At 46.1% G+C, this 21,617-nt stretch overlaps 1 protein-coding gene across 1 annotated transcript in view; it reads left to right on the top strand.

Annotated features, from left to right (window-relative positions):
• The window catches only part of LOC135888755 (hepatocyte nuclear factor 4-beta-like), a 44,200-nt gene that overhangs the window by 8,552 nt on the left and 14,031 nt on the right, over window positions 1-21,617 (top strand). Inside the window, exons 2-3 of the mRNA XM_065416534.1 lie at window positions 76-247; window positions 3,593-3,687. Of these exons, the coding sequence (XP_065272606.1) occupies window positions 76-247; window positions 3,593-3,687 (267 nt within the window). The remainder of the gene's footprint in view (window positions 1-75; window positions 248-3,592; window positions 3,688-21,617) is intronic.

Here is a 21,617-nt window from a genome sequence, read left to right as displayed (position 1 = left end):
GTGCATATTTCAATGCTTTCATTTCACCCTGTTTCCTGCTGAAAAGGCCTAACTGACTCTGTGTCCGGTCTGCAGAAGCCATACCAGCAGAGTCGACAAATGCCAGCCTGCTTGCCAATGGCATCAGCTCCTTGTGCTCCATCTGTGGGGATCGAGCCACTGGGAAACATTACGGGGCTTCCAGCTGCGATGGCTGCAAAGGGTTCTTCCGAAGAAGTGTCCGCAAGAATCATGTCTATTCGTGCAGGTATTCAACACTTCCGGGCTTTGACATTGTAAGCTCTTTGGGCAGAGACCATCTCTTACTATGTCTCTGTACAGTGCCTGGCACAATGGGGCCTCTACCTCAGTTTGGGCCACAGGCGGTACTGTAATATACATAATAATAATGAAATCTGGTTTTCTGAGCACAGGATTGGGAGCCGGGAATTCCTGAATTCTGGTTCCATCTCTGACCTTGATTCCTTCTGTTACCTGAAATAATCCACTTGATGTTTCTGTTTCTCACTTTCCCCACCTGTAAAATAGGGGACAATTATATCCCCAGGGAACTTGTGAGGATTGGTTAATGTATGTAAAGCACTAAGTACTATTATCAGGTTCTCACTGGGTAACCCAACGATCTTAGCGAATGCCATAGTGGCAGGAAGTCAAAGTTCCACAGCCTGGTTTCCAAACAGGGGGATTATTGCATTTTCTCTGTGTTAATTACAATTTAAATCTGCAGGTTTCCAAAGCTCTTTTTTCATTTTGTTTTTTAAAAACACATAAAGGCTTGCATATTGCCATATATTGATTATTCTACAAAAATGGGGCAGCTATGATTCATCTACATTCTGGCACGCAAAAGTATACTCAGGAGGATTATTTGCTAGGAATGGGCCATAAATTATACAGCAGTTATCTTGGTTGACCTTAGAAAGATGATGTTTACTTAAAAGAAGGGGAAAAAGTATAGAGGATTATTCATATAGAACTGGAACTTGAGAAGTTTCATTCTGCTGCAGCGATATTCCTCAGTTAAAGGAGTTCCAACCTTGTAAAACACTTGCCTCCCTGTTTGTTTTAGATGAACCTGCATATAAGGCACTTATCACTCCAGAATACTCCGTCCACAAAAGACAATGGGTTGATGGATTGCACTTCCCCCCACCAAATATATTTAATCTCAGCAGGAAAATGGAAATCTCTTCTGATTTCTCAGAGCTGCTGCTCCCGTCTTCCCAAGATTAAAGTAGTTATTTCACTGTATTATCCCTTTAGAATCCATGAATTGGGAGGAGGGATAGCTCAGTGGTTTGAGCATTGGCCTGCTAAACCCAGAGTTGTGAGTTTAATTCTTGAAGGAGCCACTTAGGGATCTGGGGCAAAATCAGTACTTGGTCCTGCTAGTGAAGGCAGGGGGCTGGACTCAATGACTTTTCAAGGTCCCTTCCAGCTCTAGGAGATAAGATATCTCCGTTAATTTATTTTTATTTATGAATCACAGTGTGATACTTAGCATCTTAGGGAAGAGCTTCTGATTCAAATCCAACTCAATGACAAGCACCCTCCAAGCATCCTCTGAATCGCTATTTGGGCCATTCTGTCCTTAGCTTCGCTCAGAGCAACATTGTTTATCACAGATGCCAATTCCTCAGAGAGTTCTTGGGTTGTTAATCAGGCTGCTGTGCCATTCTGTGAAACCAATGGATGTTTTTTGACCATATGGGAGTACAGCTTTTTCCTATGGTAGATTCCTGCTCCATTGTTCTCACTTTTTAAAAGTTGTCATGTGTACTTTCTGCTCATGAAACGTACCAGGTTGTGGTTTCTGGAGGCTGAAAATGCTTTGTCTAGCCACAGAACAGGTACAGCAGGGGTGGCATGGAGTCACATTGCCCTGTCAATGTGTGTCAAGTCTAAACTAGGGCTGGTTGAAAATTTTTCATCAAAACTACTTTTTGACAGGAAATTGGGTTTTCCACTAACTAAAAAATTTCATGAAAAAAATCTGCTTTCTACTGAAAATTTTGATGACAAACTAAATGCCTAAAAAATGAAAAGCTTGTGGTTTCCAGTAAAAAAAACAAAAACAAAAAAACCCCAACCACACATTTTGACCAAACCCCAGTATTTCTATTCTTAAAGGCATCACGGTGCTATATGAGAGTTGTCACTGGAGGGGTTTTACCCTTTGTCTGAGGCCTGCGGGTGTGGGTCACTTACTAGGATTATTTGGGTATATCTCACTTAATCATTTCCCTGCCATTGTGGGGGGCCTCAGACATTAGGTGCACCTCAGTCCCTCCTATTCTTTGCCTGTGGCACTTAATATTGTCTGTGTCTCCTGTGGGCTGTAATACTGTGGTCTAATTTCAATTGTTGGGTTTAGTGTGCAGGTGTTGGAGGCCTGACTTTCCTGTATTTTATAGACTAGATGATCTGACGGTCCCTTCTGGCCTTAAACTCTATGACTTCCTGATTCCCATTCTCCCATATAGCCAGGCTCCCTGGCAAGACTATATCTCCCATGGTGCACTGTGGGAAGGAACTCCTAGCATACACTTCATCACCAAGACCATCTATAGACAGGACAGAACAAGGGACATGGTAAAAGACTGCAGAGCTTTTATTTTTGCCAAAATTTTCAGCAGAAGAAAAAGCTGTTGTATTATATCATATAAAAGAAAACTTTGACACAAAGAGTCGTTTCAAGAAGGAAAAATTGAAACATTCCATTCCAAAAAAGTCGAAACGGAACATCTCAATCTTATCAGAAAGCTGGATTCCATTTTTTTCCCCAAAATGAAATTTTGTCAAAATCAGCACGTTTCCATTAAATATTTCACTTTCGATGCATCAGCATTTTCCAAGCCCCCCCTCTCCCCAAACCGCGCGGTCATAAAATTTCTGACCAGCACTACCTACGAAAGAAGTCGAGTTCCATGTAGGAATGATGGCGTTACTGTTGTGCTTTAATTTCAGGCTACAATTCTGTGGTAGAGAGAGTGACTGCCTACCCCTTCTATGCTGATTGTAGGTCAATAACTCAAATTTTCAACCTGCTGCCCTGTTTATTTATGGTCCAGTGGCTAGGACAGTAGCCTAGGACTCTGCTAGAGGGGAAGCTACCTACCGGAGGTCACTGTTTCCCCTCTCACTCATTGTCTGTCTGCCTTGTCTACTTAGGGCAAGTCTACACTACAGCCTAAGTCAATATCATTTATGTTGCTCAGGGGTGTGAAAAAGTCCCATTTCCCCCTCCGCCCAAAACGATGCAAGTTTCATGCTGTCCACACGGGCACTATGTCTCCCGCAGACGTAGCTTCTGCTTCTTGCTGATGTGGAGTAATTATGCCGAAAGGAAAGCACTCTCCCATCAGCATAGTGTCTTCACCAGATGCACTACGGCAGCACAATGCATTGGTGCAGCTTCATCGATGTAGCACTGTAGTGTAGGCTCGCCCTTCGATTGTAAACTCTTCAGGACAGGGGCTGTATTTCACTACAGCTTGAAGCACAATGAGATTCTGGGGCTTCTAAGTGCTACTGTAATACACCTAATAATAATTTACAGGACTCTCCTCAAAGTTTGCCCTGCTTTCTTCAGGTTCAGCAGACAGTGCGTGATAGACAAAGACAAGAGAAACCAGTGCAGGTACTGCCGGCTGAAGAAGTGTTTCAGGGCCGGGATGAAGAAAGAAGGTAGGTGCTGTAAGGTTTTGTGTCCTCTATCATTTCAAAGCTATGTGCTGCCTGTCTCCCACCCTATCCCCGCAGCAGCAAATGTCACAATTACGTTTCCATTTACAGAGCAGAAGCAGACGGTTCCCCATGAATCACAGTGAGCCATTTATTGCTCTCTCACTGCAGAAAGCCCATTATTTATTTCAGCAGCTGGGGGGAGGGATAGCTCAGTGGTTTGAGCATTGACCTGCTAAACCCAGCATTGGGAGCTCAATCCTTGAGGGGGCCATTTAGGGATCTGGGGCAAAAACCTGTCCGGGACAGTACTTGGTCCTTCTGTGAAGGCAGGGGACTGGACTCAATAACCTTGGTCCCTTCCAGCTCTCTGAGATAGGTATATCTCCATTAAAAAAAAAAAAAAGAATTTAATGTAGACCCATGACCCTTTTCTTGAAGCAGAAAGTCCATTTAGTATCTATTTTTCTAAATGCATGTATAGACCCTTTGCTTCTTTACAGTTAATTCACTGTACAGTACAGAATCATATGAACTTTGCAGGGCATCCTCCATAACACACTACAGCAGGAGTGTAGTCTTGTGGTCAAGGAAAGAGCCTGCAAAGCAGAGCGTGCTTGGAGTCTATCCCTGGTTGTACCACTGTGACTTTGGGCAAGACATTTCCACACCTGAGCCTCTATTTCCCATCCCACCTTTCATCTTATCTATCAAGACTAAAGGCTCCTCAGGGCAGTGATTCTCTTCCTCTGCATCTACCACAATGTGGCTCTCTTTAGGACTGGGTGGGAAACAGTTTTCCCATCCTGAGAGAATTGCTGACATTTCAAAAATTTTCACATCCCAAATCAGATAAAGAATCAAAATCTTGAAAATGATTGTGAACCAAAAATCTGGAAAAAAAATTCATTTTGGATCAATCAAAATGTTTCATTCTGATAATTATTTTGAAACATTTCATGTTGATTTCAACCATTTTTCCTTTAAAAAATTTTTTAAGATTAATTTCCAAAACGTTTAGAAACAAAAAGCCATTTTGACTCAAAAAAAAAAAAAAGAAAAAAAGAAAAAAAAAGAAACTTCCTGGTTCAATATTGTTGACTGTATTGTTTTAGCTGTTTTGGTCCTAGGATATTAGAGAGACAAGGTGGGTGACATCAGACCACCAGTGGACAAACACTTTTCACAAAACGATCACCCCATATATGATCTCTGTCCTGCTCATCAAAGGAAACCTGCACAACATCTTCAAAAGATGAGTCTGGGAGTTAAAATTCACAGCTATAGGAGAACACAATAGTAGTAGTAGTACTGGAAACCACAAGCTTTTCATTTTTTAGGCATTTAGTTTGTCATCAAAATTTTCAGTAGAAACCAGATTTTTTTCATGAAATTTTTTAGTTAGTGGAAAACCCAATTTCCTGTCAAAAAGTAGTTTTGATGAAAAATTTTCTGGCCACACAATAGTAGATTTTAAGGTAGCCATCCTACAGCAAAAAAACTTCAGGACCAGACTTCAAAGAGAAACTGCTGAGCTTCAGTTCATTTGCAAATTTGACACCATCAGCTCAGGATTAAACAAAGACTGTGAATGACTAGCCTACTACAAAAGCAGTTTCTCCTCCCTTGGTGTTCACACCTCAACTGCTAGAAGAGGGCCTCACCCTGATTGAACTAACCTCGTTATCTCCAGACTGATTCTTGCCTGCATATTTATACCCGCCTCTGGAAATTTTCCATTACATGAGTCTGACGAAGTGGGTATTCACCCACGAAAGCTTATGCTCCAATACATCTGTTAGTCTATAAGGTGCCACAGGACTCTTTGTTGCTTTTTTCAGCTTTGCTAGACACTCAAATTCATGGTCTTCATAAAGACACTAGATTTATATGTTTCAGAGTGGTAGCCGTGTTAGTCTGTATCAGCAAAAAGAACAGGAGTACTTGTGGCACCTTAGAGGCTAACAAATTTATTTGGGCATAAGCTTTCGTGGGCTAAAACCCACTTCATCCGATGAAGCCCACGAAAGCTTATGCCCAAATAAATGTGTTCGTCTTTAAGGTGCCACAAGCACTCCTCGTTCTTTTTACTAGATTTATAGTTTATTACACCAATCTGTACCCCTCAAATCCCCCTTTTTTGTCCTATGACTGGAGAGGCGTTAATTGGCCACTTCACCTTGAATGGTCTCCTGCAATATGTGTTAACTACTTATGCTAGATAATCTGTTCCATCTTGGCTTTAGCTGTGACACTCTGAGCACCTTTCTCAGAAGTGGAAAAGAGCTCTGAGTAGCTTGAAAGCTCTTTCACCCACAGAAGTTGTTTCAATAGAAGATATGACCTCGCCCACTTGTCTGTCTGGTTCAAGATTCTCCAAACGGGATGTTTCAACAATTATGAAACCATTTTAACCAAAATAGTCTTGAGTCTGGTGTTTCGTCAAACCTGACACTGTTTCATGAAGAATTTTGCTTTCAATGAATCAGCATTTTCCGACAAAAATACTTGCCTGATTCAGAGGACTGTTTTGAGATTTAATTGACTGATGAGCTGGTGGTCCCTTTTGGTCTGTAACTATGACTCTATGATTGTGATACTAGCCCTGTATTAATCTGGAATCAGGAGAGCTGGAGAATCATAGGACTGGAAGGGACCTCGAGAGGTCATCTAGTCCAGTCACCTGCCCTCATGGCAGGACTAAGTATTATCTAGTATAGGTCCAGGACTGCTCCTGTTTATGTGCAGCACCAACACGTCCCTCATAGCTCTCACAACAATTAGGTCTTGATCATGCTCCCATTGAAATTGCTGGTGAAACTGCTATTGACTGTATTGGAACAGGACGAAGGCCTTCATTAGTATTGCTGTCATGCTCAGCCTCTGGTTGTAGACTGCCCATTTAACTCCAGCTTGTTCTATCAAATATGATCAGATGCACTCTGACATTTCCAACTGGTTCACAAGTGAAGAGATAACTGGGGTATTATGATGCGTCTAAGCAGCATCAGTTGGCAGGAAAGACCTTTGTACCAAAATGCTGTCATAGATTAGGAAAATGCTTCAGCTGAGATGCTGCTTGAAAGCCTTGAACAGCTACTTTACCTGAGTTACACTATGAAAAACTCTGCCTTGCTATTTACTATGGTATCTCTGACACGTGATCATCTATCACCTGCTTGATGGACCATTGCTGGTGATACTTCTGTACCTAGATTGTAAGCTATTGGGCAAGGGCTGTCTTTTAGCTCTGATTGATTTCCGCTCTCACTTTTACCTCGGCCCGCGCCGCTTCCTGCAGCTCCCATTGGCCTGGAGCAGCGAACCACAGCCACTGGGAGCCGTGATTGGCCGAACCTGCGGATGCGGCAGGTAAACAAACCAGCCCAGCCTGCCAGGGGCTTTTCCTGCACAAGCGGCGGAACAAGTTTGGGAACATTAAGAACACTGGGTGAAATCCTGGCTTCACTGATCTCAGTGGGAATTTTGCCATTGACTTCAGTGGAGCCAGGACTTTACCCACTGAGATCAAATCTCTTGCCAGACTTTTGACTGTGTCTTCCCTGGACAAAATGAGTGTGCTAAAATTTGGCATAGGAATTGTTTTGTGATAGGAAGCAGCAAGAATGCCAACTGTTTTATTTTTAGAGAACAGCGAATATAATGTTTGAAAAAAGATTCCTTCAATAAAATATAACTTAAATGTTAGCATATAGTGGATGGAGTGGTTACACGTTTCATGGCCTGGAAATATTGAAATCTAGTTGATCAGCACCATTACTTGGTTTGTAGCTTCATTTTTAAAAATAGATTTTAAAATAACGGTTGTAAAGCTTTGGCTTACTCATTTAATATTGACTGCAGCTTGGTGACTCTCTGTAAGTTCCACATAATCAAATTATTTGAAGTTCAACTTATGAGAACACTGCTGATTTTGTGATTTTGATTTTGATTTTTTTGCAAACCGGTAGGAAATATTTTGATGGACCTAGAGCAGTTTCTTGATTGACTGCACACCATACTGAATGCAAAAAGTGTGCATCATTTTCTTGCATGGTGGTGTGCACAAAAATTCGAATCTAGTTCTTGTCTCTGAGTAATTCTAGGTAATATTAAGCTTTATGAAGAAGCATTAGAAAAACTTGTCTTCTGATTGTTCAATAGCTAGGGTGATAGTGGAAACATTTGTGCATTGCCCTTGCACCCACTATTTCACCATAACACACTGAGACAGTTAGACACAACTCTGTGGAATTTGGCACATTCTTCATCACTATATTTTAGCAAGCTTATTTGTAATAGCAACCAGGCTTTCCAGGATGTGGCAATAACACTGTCTTCTCACAGTACATGGAAGAGATCTGAGATATTTATTATTCAGACTCAGAACGTGCCTTGGGTGTGGTATTACGAGGCTGTATCATCATCACTACAGAGTATGATCACCACTGCCACACCTGCTGCTGAATATGTTCAGGCACAAGCTTGGAAACTTTGTGTTCCTAAAATGTTTTCATCTTGACGAAACTCACCAATAACCTGGCATGTTGGGTCTGGAGCTGGGTGGGAACTGGTTTTTCCATCCTGCAAAACATTTTTGAGTTCAGAAATTTTTCCCTGTCTAAAATCAGACATAAAAGTCAAAATCTCAAAAATATTCATGAACCAACACATATATCTATTTTCTTTGGTTTGAGTCAATTGAAATGTTTAGTTTCAATAATTTCAAAATGTTTTTTGTTTATCTGTAATGTGGCAAGGGGACGACTCACCACTGCGGCGCCTCCTGCTGGTCATCCAGGGAATTAGCTCTTCCAGCGCTGAGCACCCTCTGCAGGCTGGTGTCTCGCCTGCTGCTGGCCCCCGTGTCCCTCCTGGACCCCAGTGCCCCTCTATGTCAGGGTTCTGCCCTGGCAGTAACCCACACTCTGGGTCTCCCCACCCAGGGGAACCCCCAACCCTCTATCCCCACCTTGCCTCAGTGGCTACTGCCAGTCACCATCTAGCCCCCGCTCCCTCGGGTGGACTGCAGTCTATAAACCACTCATCATTGGCAAGGGGGGTTGGACCAGCTGCCTCTGCCTATCTCTGGGCTGCCTCTCTGCAGCCCCAGTACCCCTTTGTGGGCCCTTAACCAGGCCTGCAGCTGGGGCTTTGCTAGGCACTAGCGTCCCAAGCATGTGCTTGGGGCAGCACTTTTCAAGGGGCGGCACTCCGGCCCTTTTTTTTTTTTTTTTTTTGCTTCGGGCTGCAAAAAACCTGGAGCCGGCCCTGTTCCCAGCACTGCTCCACCCTAGGTACCCTCCTCAGCTTCCCAGGCAGCCAGGTCCTTCTCTCTCACAAAGCTAGAGAGAGAATGCCTTTTTCAGTCTCTGGCCCTCAGCCCTCTTATAGGGACAGCTGTGGCCTGACTGGGTTGTGGCCCCACCTGTGGCTGCTTCCCCCAATCAGCCTAGCATTTCTCCGCCACAGCCCTCTCCAGGGCTGCTTTAACCCCCTCAGGGCAGGAGTGGGGTGAACACCCCGCTACATGTAAAATGTAACGAGTGTTTGAGTTCAACTTTTTCTGGACTAATTAGATTAAATTTTTAATTTAAAAGTCATTTCAAACCACAAAAACTGGAATTTGACATTTTAAAAATGTCAACATGAAATATTCTGAAAATTTCAAAACGGTATTTCTTGACATTTTAAGAAGTTGAGAAATTCATCGAACCCAGTCTTATTTCCCAAGCAGATCTGGTTTTGACAAACTGGAATTTTGGGATTTAGGGAACCAGGATGTTGTTATCCAAACTGGCATTTGCCAGAGCCTAAGGCTGCCACCTGTTTTTGTGAAAAGTGTCATTGGATTTCTGATCTTGGTTTTACATCTCATCTGAATGACGCCCAAAATGAGTGTATACTTCAAACTAAAGAATTTGGCTTAAAGAATTAGTAAATGGTAAAAGTCTCATTGACTTCAAACAGAGCAAAATTAGGCCAAAAATTGAGCACTTCTGAAAATCCTAGTGTAGAATCTCTGACAATAGAGCACTATTTTAAAAACCTGTATAATATGAAGTACATTTTAATAACACACTTTAATGACCATAGAGTAAGCAGCATCTGAAATTGTGGGGCAAAGGCACTGGGATATAACCATTTTTCCTTACCTTTAACCATCCTTTTGTTGTTTCCTAAATGTTCACTTTTTATTTAAAGGGCCTTTAACCCTGAAGCCAAGAGTCTACCTCTTCTGTTAATTTTGATTCCTGAGAGTTGGGGCTGTGAACGTGTTCCTGAGCGGTTTTGGAGAGATTACAAGTTTCAAGTCAGTCAAGGAACTGATGTGGGAGACTAAAATGTGACCAGACATTCTCAGGTTGCTGGTTGAACTCGCTTAGGAGAATGCAGCAGGATATATAGATTGGTTAGTTGAAAGGGATGGTTAGTTGAAAGGCATTAAATATTCTTAGTTCATTGGTAGAATTGGCTGGAGATAACAGAATGTGACTAGAAGTTTTCAGGCTGCAGATCGAAGTGACAGAAAGGAGAACAGAGCGTGCTTAGAGGTTCTCAGGACACTAGTTGAATGTCTGTAGTGGAGAATTGCTCTGAGGTTGCTGACAGAGGGAAAGGGTTCTTAGGTCACTGATGGAATTTACACAGGAGAATGGGATGTGATTAGGTGTTGAGATCAAATGAATATACCCTACTGTAATTTTCACATTCGTTCTCATTCCTGATGTAACAGCTTTGGGTAGGCAAAGCTTTGATTCCTGTTTCCTTCCACAATGCTTCCATGTAAGTTTTCTACCACTGTACACTTTACCTTACACTAAAGGAGGAAGTGTATCTAATGCTTAGGAATCAGGACACTGGGGGCTGTTTTTAGCCCTGGCACTGACTTGGTGTAACCTTGCATCCATTTATATTGGCTGGAATTTTCAAAGAAGGCCAAGGGCTTGTCTACACTACAAGCACATCAGCAGTATAGTTCCAGAGCCGTAGCTGTGCCACTGTAGCATAGGCGCTTCCTACATGGATAGAAGGGTTTTTTTCTGTCACTATGGGAACTCCATCTCCTCGAGTGGCAGTAGCTAGGTTAATGGAAGAATTGTTCCATTGACCATCCTAGCCACGTCTGCACCAGGGTGAGATTGGCTTAACTATGGTGCTCCGGGGTGTGACATAGCTAGGTCAATATACATTTGAAGTGTAGAGTAAGTGTGTTTAAGTGTAGAGAGTAAAGTGCCCATATCGCCCTGAGGGCTTGTCTTCACTACCATGCTGCGTCGATGCAGCTGTGCTGATGTAGCGCGTCTAGTGAAGACGCGCTATGTCGGTGGGAGAGCGCTTTCCCATCGACGTAATTACTCCACCTCGATGAGAGGCGGAAGCTCTGTTGGCGGAAGAGCATCACAGCGTGGTGTAGGCACCGCTGTAAGTCTGTAAGTCAATGTAACTTACATCGACTTTAGCGGTAGTTACATCGACTTAAGCAGAAGTGTAGACAAGCCCTAAATGTCAATAAGAGTCTAACTCCTTTCAACTCCTTTGAAAATCCCAGCTTTGAATTTTGTGGGACTCAGTTTACCAATCTGTAAATAGAGTTAATATTTAAGCCCTCAATACCCCTTTGAGGGAAAGCATTAATGTTTGTAAAATTCCTTGGGTTCCTCTGATAAAGGGCATGTGCAGAAGTAGAAAGGATTATATTTATATTATTATTATTATTCACTTCAATTTCTTTTTCTAGGCAGGTATCCAGGGCTTTCTTGCTTAGTGGTTCAAAACATTCATAACTTGGGTCTTAGCTGTAGTTTTCACATCTTTTCTGCCTGATTTTGAAACAAAAAGTTCAGATTCTATGGCCATAATTTGGCTCCCACAAGTGATTGCAGACACAGCTGAATGCATTCATGTGTCTTCTATACCTCACTGTACTCAGAAAGCAGGCAGTTACATGGATTCATAGATTCATAGATTCATAGATTCTAGGACTGGAAGGGACCTCGAGAGGTCATCGAGTCCAGTCCCCTGCCCGCATGGCAGGACCAAATACTGGATAGTGCAGTTTAGTTGCAGGTGCAAAATCACACCTACAACATCAGAAGTCGGGTTCAGGCCTTTTGAAACATCAGACTCTTCTGCTCAGGCCAGGCAACAGAAAGGGTCAATTTGTTACTGTGGATCAGAAGATTGTGAAAGCTCACCAGATGTCACCAGATCTCCTTGCCAGATTCATTATTGTGTAACTCATAGTTGTCAATCTGCACCCACACACACGCACTTGCTTCAGGACCTCCAGTTGGCTTATTGAGATCATTCCAAGAATGGCAAAGCTAAATGAGGACGCTGACTGTTATAGAACAATTAACTTGGACGGATGGTTATTAAACGGGAGTTTTTGCCTAAACTTCTATGGAAAGTGATGGGTTTGCTGCTGCTGAGGTGGAATCAATGTTGACACTTTTATTTATTGGATTTCAGGTTGGTGCACACTCATGACTCATGTGTTCTGTTCCCCGTTCTAGCCTGTGTGGCAATGGAGCAAGGACAGAAAGGTTTGGGAAATAAGGTCTGTTTGTTGCAATTCCACTACATGGATGACGAACACAGCACTATTTATTCAGGAGCCCAATAGGTGCAGTGCTTTGCAATCTGCCTGGATTCTGATTGGCTAGCATATTCAATGCGCTCCTGATGGAAGAAAGGTCCAGGCCGGCTCTAACGATTTAAGCTCTCTCTTCTGTGTGTCAGATGGAGAACGTATTTAGTTTGATTTGTGCTTTCCACAGTCAGGATAGTTCAAACATGCCAGGGCATGTTGGTTGTAGCTATAACAAATTCCCTGTTTGTCTCTTCAGGGACACAGGCTTAAGCAGTAATCAGGATCCCATGGCAAGGTTCCTTCCCTCCTGCCTCATTATTGAAAAGTTCTGGGCATACCCTTCCTTTCATCACCCAGCAGCTGCTGCCATCAGAAGGTTGGCTTCTCTTTCTGCTGTGTCTGCAGCACTGACTTCCACTCCAGACAGCACTGTGTGCACTGACGGACTCTGACAGGGGCAAGCATAGGTGGCAGAGCTCTTTTGGATGGGTAGTGGGCTGAAGGAAACCCAAATGAGACTACAGCTTTGCCCATTCCCCAATGCACTATTCCTTTGTTCTTTGGCTGTAAAACAAGAGTTGTCTATTCCACCCTATCACTTCGCCTCTGGGTTGGTTGATATTATAATTGCAGGGTGATAGACCGGGATTAATGAGAGAGGCTAGTAAAGTCTGAAGGGGAGTAAAGCTTTCACAGGCTGAGTGTGACAACGTGGGTTCAGACACCAACAACACACAATATAGAGACCTCGCCCCATATTCCTGCTCAGCTGTTAGAGTCAGCATAGGTTGGTCTGCTGCAGTGTCAGTCATTATATTAATCAGGAACGGTCTGGGGCAGGCATTGTTCAACCACCGGGCCTGAGCTGTGGATTTCCCCTCGGTAGGAAGTGTATCGGGGGCCTTGAGGGAATTGCATTTCTCATTTAGGTCAGGAGGTCTGTCTATGACTCAGCTGAGGTCTCTCTTCACATCTGCTCTGCTCTTATGCTTTTTCCATTCCTCTAGCTGGTTGGGAAATGATTACAGCTGGTCAGAGTTATTTTGACAAAAGGTTTTTTTGTGGAAAGGTGGTGTTTCAATGGCAACGAAAGCTACTCGACAAAGGCTATTCAGCACATTAGTGGCAGATCTAGAATTGGAACCCAGATCTCCTGCCTCAGGTATTCTGAGCCTCAGGTATTCTGCTGCCCTTTGCGAATAATGCCAAGCATAGAGCCCTACAGGTAAAGGATGTTCCTCCACGCTATCAACACTGACAGCAACCCGGAAAATCTCAGTGCACGTAGACCAGTAACATCCCCTCATGGCCCTAGTCCTGTGACTATGGGCTTGTCTACATGGTGACTTAGTGCACAGCAAGCCAGGGTGTGAATCCACAGCACAGGAGCTTGTCATGTTTTAGTCATGGTGTGGATGTTGCTACAGATGTGTGTCAACGCACGCTAGGGAACTTCGTGTGGGCTGTAGCAGGCTCCACACAGTGACTCCCGCTACGTCAATACAGCAAAATAAAACCTGCGGCAGTAAGTCTGAGGCTAGGTCAACGGACTCTGGCTTTTGGTACGGGGCTAAAACTAACAGTGTAGATGTTCGGGCTCAGGCTGGAGAACCTGCCCCTCGCCAACTTTCAGAGCCTGGGCTCAAATCCAAGCCCAAACGTCCACACTGCAATCAGTTGACCTGGGCTCTGCAACTGGCTGCCACAGGCCGTTTTTTGCTGTGTAGATGTGCCCTTCATGCCCAGAAGGCTAGTGCGTTGTGGAGTCACACTCTGGCTTGCCACGCATTCAATTGCCCTTAGGCACTCACCCCAGAGAGGACAATTTGATGCAATTTCAGGTTCTGCCAATATTTGAAACATGTCTTGAGCAACTATTCAAGGGGCAAGTAAATGTGTGGTCTTGGAGTATCTGAGTCTTGCCCTAATTGTGGAACAAACGTCTCCTGGAAAGAGTAGGCTACAGGTGGCTGTGGGATACTGCACTGGATTTGGCCCTTTGTACAAGTCTGCCAACTCCAATGCAAATTCCAAGCATGATGTTTGGGTTGCTGGGGCCATCCATTTTTTGGAGTACCAGCCTTTCAGCCATCACAGCCACGTGCAGCATTTCAGATTGACCTCTCCCCTATTTTTACAAGCATAATAAATATTGCAATGCAGTTACCATGTAGCAATCGCTTGATTTCATAGTATGTAAAATATTAACTACGTTAGATGTGTTATGCGATGGCTTCTTAGGTACTTTTAGTGATAACAACAAAATCACCTTGAGAAAGTCATTCTGTACCATCCACTTACACTAGAAGATAGACCTTATCAGTGTGTGCGGGAAGTACTGAAATATGTGCCATAAAATCTATATTGGAAACTTGTGTGAGATAAACAAGGAACAATTCAGTTCTTTTAAAGGGAGCTGATCATTATGGGAATATTAATGGGTTTATTTAGCTTTATGGGACCTCTATAAAATAAGTGGTGGGGTTTGGTTATATAGCCCATTCCTCCAACCCTCCTCACATGTGTAATCATTACTCACATGAGAAGGTCCATTCAACACAACAGGGCTACGTGGGTGAGTTGGATTTCCAGGCTCAAGCCCCAAGTTTGATTGCTGCAAAAAGTTCCTTACCGATTGTAGTGTAAAATTCAGCAAAGCTTGTTTCTAGTTGATTTCGTGACTGGCTTTCTAAGACGGTGGATAGTGAGATTTCTTCTGCATGCTGCAATCAGTGCTGACTTTTCCTGATACACCTGTGAATGGGCGATAACGTTTAGCATGTAACTCAAGTGTAGGTATACTACAGCTGCAATAAAATTATGAAAGCCAGGCTTTGGAGCATCGGATCTTTTCACATCTGCCTTTAGATAAGAACAGCCCAGGGTTGTACAGAAATGGCGCCAACCCCCTATGGTAGAATACGGTAGTCTTTTAAGGGAAAAGAATGGCCCAGTGGTTGGGCACGGGTTTGGGATGTGAAGGACTTGGGCTCAATCCTCTACTCTCCCATGGATGTTCTGTGTGACCTTGGGACACTTAGCCCCTCTGGGCCTCAGTCCCTGATCTGTACAATGGGGATAATATGCTTCCCTCCCTCCCAAGGGGGTTGTGAGGAGAAATGCGTTAAAGATTGCGGAGATCAACTGATGAAAAGCCCCATCTAAGAAATAGGCATTATCATTTTTTTAAAAGAGAAGGTGCTCCCCGTGTTACTGAGGGGCGGCCCAGGTCTTAGAAGGGATGTGTACACACAGTACCTAAGCATTACACAATATTCCAGTGACTCTTTTGTATGGGAATCATGCAGTGTACGCTGTTATCCCCTGCCCCCCAAAAGAGGGAAGACCTACATAGCAAACTCAAATTCTCTAGAGCCAAATACTGTATTTCTGAACAGGGTAGATAACAGAAAATATTTATCCTGTCACTGATTGGCTCCTTTCACCTTCTTGGCTCTTAATATAGTTGGGTCAGGAGGGCAGGCAAGTGGTTCTATCGAGCGCCCCATCGTCTCTCTGTCCTGACAAATGCTGCAAGGCAGGGCTTAAATTCTCCCCCAGTACCTCCCGGAGCCTCAGGGCTTTCGCCCTGTGGGGTGCAATGGGATTTGGGGCTTTAGCCCCTGGGGCATGCCAGGGCTCCCCCGGGTTTGACAATATTTACTGGAGCTCTGCTCTGGACAGTTCCAGCTGAATTTAAGCCCTGATGCAAGGCCTTCAAGATGTACCCAGTTTCCACTTGGCAGTAAGAAACTGGTGTGAACTCTGGAATCTCCAGTCTCATGACAAGGCTGGAAAACTACCAGTAACAGCAGCTTTCTTCCACATCGAGGAGGGTCTGGAGGGAGATACTGTTTCTTTTCATAGGATAATATTTTCCTTAACATGAATTTACTGTCTGTGAAATGTGCCCTGGAGCCTGAAGACTTCTCTACAGCCCAGGTACATCTTGGGCAGCCTGCGCTTCCTCGCCACCAAAGTACTTTAGCCACCTCCAAGGGAGTTCGGTCTCCACATCTTTTCAGTCTTTGGCAGGGCCGGCCTTAGGGAAAATGGCACCCTAGGCGCACTTGCATTTTGGTGCCCCTGGCCTCCGTGGACATGGCACCCCCCCATTGCCCCTGGCCCCCAAGGGCTTCCCATGTGCCCCATCCTGCCTTCCTCCCTATCCCCTGCATTGTGCCCCCTTCACCCCAATGCCTGCTCCCTCTCCTGCACCCCTAATCGCTACACCCCCTTCACTCCCAACCTCTGCCCCCTCCTGTACCCAACACCTGTCCCCACCTGTGCCCCTACACCCTCCACTGTGCCCCCTTCACTCCTACCCCCTGCACTGTGCCCCCTTCACTCCTAACTCCTGCACCTCCCCCCTGAGCCCCTAACCCCTGCACTGTGCCCCCTTCACTCCTACCCCCTACACTGTGCCCCCTTCACTCTTACCTCCTGCACCTCCCCCCTGAGTCCCTAACCCCTGCACTGTGCCCCCTTCACCCCAACCCCTCCTGTGCCCCTAACTCCTGCACTGTGCATACCCCCTTCACCCAAACCCCTGCCCCTGCACCCCAACACCTGTCCCCACCTGTGCCCCTACACCCCGCACTGTGCCCCCTTTACTCCTACCCTCTGCACTGTGCCCCCTTCACTCCTACCCCTGCACCTCCCCCCTGAGACCCTAACCCTTGCACTGTGCCCCCTTCACTCCTACCCCCTGCACTGTGCCCCCTTCACTCCTACCTCCTGCACCTCCCCCCTGAGCCCCTAACCTCTGCACTGTGCCCCCTTCACTCCTACCCCCTGCACTGTGCCCCCTTCACTCCTACCTCCTGCACCTCCCCCCTGAGCCCCTAACTTCTGCACTGTGCCCCCTTCACTCCTACCCCCTGCACTGTGCCCCCTTCACTCCTACCTCCTGCACCTCCCCCCTGAGCCCCTAACCCCTGCACTGTGCCCCCTTCACTCCTACCCCCTGCACTGTGCCCCCTTCACTCCTACCACCTACACCTCCCCCCTGAGTCCCTAACCCCTGCACTGTGCCCCCTTCACCCCAACCCCTACCCCTCCTGTGCCCCTAACTCCTACACTGTGCATACCCCCTTCACCCAAACCCCTGCCCCTGCACCCCAACACCTGTCCCCACCTGTGCCCCTACACCCCGCACTGTGCCCCCTTTACTCATACCCTCTGCACTGTGCCCCCTTCACTCCTACCCCTGCACCTCCCCCCTGAGACCCTAACCCTTGCACTGTGCCCCCTTCACTCCTACCTCCTGCACCTCCCCCCTGAGCCCCTAACCTCTGCACTGTGCCCCCTTCACTCCTACCCCCTGCACTGTGCCCCCTTCACTCCTACCTCCTGCACCTCCCCCCTGAGCCCCTAACCTCTGCACTATGCCCCCTTCACTCCTGCCCCCTGCACTGTGCCCCCTTCACCCCAACCCCTGCCCCTCCTGTGCCCCTAACTCCTGCACTGTGCATACCCCCTTGACCCAACCCCCTGCCCCTGCACCCCAACACCTGTCCCCTCCTGAGTCCCTAACCCCTGCACTGTGCCCCCTTCACTGCTACCCCTGCACCTCCCCCATGAGCCCCTAACCCCTGCACTGTGACCCCTTCACTCCTACCCCCTGCACTGTGCCCCCTTCACTCCTACCTCCTGCACCTCCCCCCTGAGTCCCTAACCCCTGCACTGTGCCCCCTTCACCCCAACCCCTGCCCCTCCTGTGCCCCTAACTCCTGCACTGTGCATACCCCCTTGACCTAACCCCCTGCCTCTGCACCCCAACACCTGTCCCCACCTGTGCCCCTACCCCCTGCACTGTGCCCCTTTTACTCCTACCCCCTGCACCTCCCCTCTGAGCCCCTAATCCCTGCACTGTGACCCCTTTTCCCCTAAACCTTGCATCCCCCTCCTGCACTCACGTGGGGAACCTGACCAGGATGCACAAAGCAACTGGCATTGCTGCTCGTTCCTACACTGGACTGCTGCTCCTCCACCCCGTGCAGCCCTAGGGGGATGTGAGAGTGGGGGAAGCAAGGAGCGATGTCAGGGCTTCTTGCATCCAGGTCACTCTCCCTGCGGCAGGAGAGCAGCAGCTCCTGATGCTTCAGCACAGCCCAGGTGGGAAGTGCCCTGGATACAGGGAGCCCTGGTGTGTGTGTTGGGGGGACTGGGTGAAGGAGTGTGTTGTGTTGAGGGGAGTGTGTGTGTGCCTGAGTGGGGGAGTGCGCTGTCTCTTTCAGAAAGCACTGAGGGTCAGGAGCCTGAACTAGGCTTATTCAGACACAAGCAGCTGCCAGCAGTGCTGGACCCAGAGAGGCAGCAGCACATACAGATTCCCCCTGTCCTGTCACCCCAGCTTAGTGGAAATTGGGTACATGGGTGCAGGGGAGGGGGACACCCCGCCATCAGCCCCCCTCCGCAGAGTGGACAGGAGGACGCTCCCAGTCCGGAGTGGCCGGGGCGACTCCAGGAAGAAGGCAGGGTGGGGGAACACAGGAACAGCAGCGGCTGTACATGTGGAGCAGAGCAGAAGAGGGGAACCCCTGCTCCGGAGGAGTCACCTGGCTCCAAGGCTGGTCGTCTCTCCCACTCCCCCACGCCTCCATCAGCCCAGCTGGCCTCTCGGCAGCAGATCAGGTGGGAAACCCTGCGCACGGCCCCCACTTGGGCGGGCTGCCCTGGGCGGGGACCCGTATCGCCCACCTCAAAGGCCAGCCCTGGTCTTCGGTCTTTTCATTGAGACCCCCATAAGAGCACCCGTCATTTTTCTGCCTAAAAGGAAGAAACCCCCACACTCGTTTTACTCAGGCTGCCGAACGGAGGGTAACATTTGGTCACTATGGCCCAGATCCTCAAAGGTGCCAATGGGAGTTAGGCACCTAAATACATTTCAAAGGCTTGTCACTCATTGCCACTCACCCACTCTGATAGCATCTACAGCTAGCTGCTCCTAAACCGTCTGGCATTTTAAGGACATGAGTGGCTTTTAAGCAAAACCTTTTGAAATGCCAAAAAAAAAAAAAAAAAAAAGAAGACAAGGAAGTAAATAAGACAAATAGGAAAGCACAACTCTTTCCATAGGCTAATGAAACATCTTCATGGATTCTGCTTTTTTATTCAAGCGCCATCCAGCTAATCCTTAGAATACTGGTATCTTTTAAACTGATGGTTAAAGGGATAATTTGGAGAACATGGTTGGGTACAATATTATTATTTAATATTTGCATTGCAGCAACTCCTGGGAGTCCTAAAGAACATTCCTATTGTGCTAGCCACTGTCCATACATATGACAAAAAAGAGCCTGTCCCAGGGAGTTTACAACATACAGTTATATAATATAGACTTGCAACGTCCAAGGGGGTTAATATATTATATCAAGAATGGCAGCAGAACCCTTGCTTGCTAGAGTTAAACCTAGTCTGCCCATCTGCGTCATCCCGGTATGTAACCAAAGGGAGTTTTGATTTCAAACATGTCCGTAGGAGTAGGTAGAGATGTACTGTACTATTGTTACGTGCTAAACCTTGCTGCTCCCTGAGCTTTAAGAAACCATGGATTGAATTTCTGAGCCGTACTGTGCCAAAATGTATGAACTGTCAGGATACTGTTGTCTCTTTGCTCAGGATCTTTCCTCGCGTATGCTTATTGCACTGATCATTCGTTGCTGCAGCGAGTCCATAGTGTGGGAACAGTGTTCCGCAGGCTAAACTGATGCAGAAATTAAAGGGAGCTGTAATTCTCAGCAAAGCTACTTGTTACTCTGTTATTACTTTACCTGCTTTCTGTGCTCAGAGCAGAACAGACCGTTTTCACAGCTAGTTTCTGTTTGCAAACAAAGGGGAGATTTTTTTTTTCATTGGCTGGGCTTTTATTCAATAGTCAAATACCCTACAGTTAGAGCATTTTATTTTGCAGAGCATCCTGCAAACAAATTGTATCCCAATGTACTTAACAAAGTTCAAGGGTCAAGAGTTGCTCAGTCTGGTTGAGCCATGGGAAAAAATGTATTTGCAAATAATTTATTTCAAAGAAGTTCCCCCTGGTTCGGCAAATGAGCCTTATGAACCAGCTGCCAGAGGGTGAAAATTCCATTTTGAAAACAAGAATGGCAATTTTCAACTGAATCTAGGGCTGGTCAGAAAAATTCCATTACATGAAAAATGTTGAAGTTTCAGAATTTGATGTCCTTCCTCACTGGAAGGGACCGAGCCCGTTGGAAATTTTTCATGAAAAAACATGAGACCCCCCCAGAAGGGCCAACTCACCTGGCGAGTGGAAGATCTAAACACAAATGTCTCATCTGCAAAGACTTGCACTCAGGTCTCCCACGTTCCAGAGGAGCACCCTACCCATCGGGCTATAGCCTCAGGCTTTCTCAAGTGCTCCTGTTGGAGTTATTTCTCTTTGCATAAATAATTAAATATTCAGTAGGCCAGAGCAAAAGATACTGACTCTAGCCCAGTAGTTTGAGCACTCACCTGGGATGACAAAACGTCAGCCAAGCAAGCACTTGGGTTTCTCTGTGTGAGCAGAGTATGGCGCTCAGCATTATAAACAGGATTCCTCTGTGGTGTTTGGCTGCTGTCATAGAAGGCAGTAGCTCTTCCCATTAGAGATTTGGTGCTTAGAATCATAGAATATCAGGGTTGGAAGGGACCTCAGGAGGTCATCTAGTCCAACCCCCTGCTCGAAGCAGGACCAATCCCCAACTAAATCATCCCAGCCAGGGCTTTGTCAAGCCTGACTTTAAAAACCTCTAAGGAAGAAGATTCCACCACCTCCCTAGGTAACCCGTGCTTCACCACCCTCCTAGTGAAAAAGTTTTTCCTAAACCTAAACCTCCCCCACTGCAACTTGAGACCATTACTCCTTGTTCTGTCACTATTAAACAGTGGGGACCCAAAGCTGTGAGGCTGCGATAAACCCAGTGATAGCAGAACACTCTATGAACCAAAGAACCCCATCCAAGGCCAGTTGTGATTTTCTTACTGCTTTCGATTGTAAAGCCAGGTATCAGTCCATTCATTTTCTTTTGCAGCACACTGAGTGGTAGAGCCCAGAGCTGAAAGGTCAGTGCAATTGTATCCAGCAGATGAGAGTGGGTTTGTCTGTCTGTCTAGAAAGAAAATCCTGGCAGACAGTGTGATACTTTCTCAACTGAGAAACTTTCGCAAGTGTCTGAACAAGTTGCTGAATGTCTGACAATTTATGATCTGGGAATTGTTTCCCCTTGTGTACGAAGGGAAGAATGTTTCCAAAGGGGAGTTATGTTGCTGTTATTAATGGGACACTTTGAAATGTTCTTGCAGCGATCATTTGTGTGTGTCCCTCAACCAG

Source organism: Emys orbicularis, chromosome 14 (genome assembly GCF_028017835.1).
Source record: "Emys orbicularis isolate rEmyOrb1 chromosome 14, rEmyOrb1.hap1, whole genome shotgun sequence".
Lineage (NCBI taxonomy): Eukaryota > Metazoa > Chordata > Testudines > Emydidae > Emys > Emys orbicularis.
Note: the sequence above shows the minus strand (reverse complement) of the source record. Positions and strands in the feature narration are given on the sequence as shown.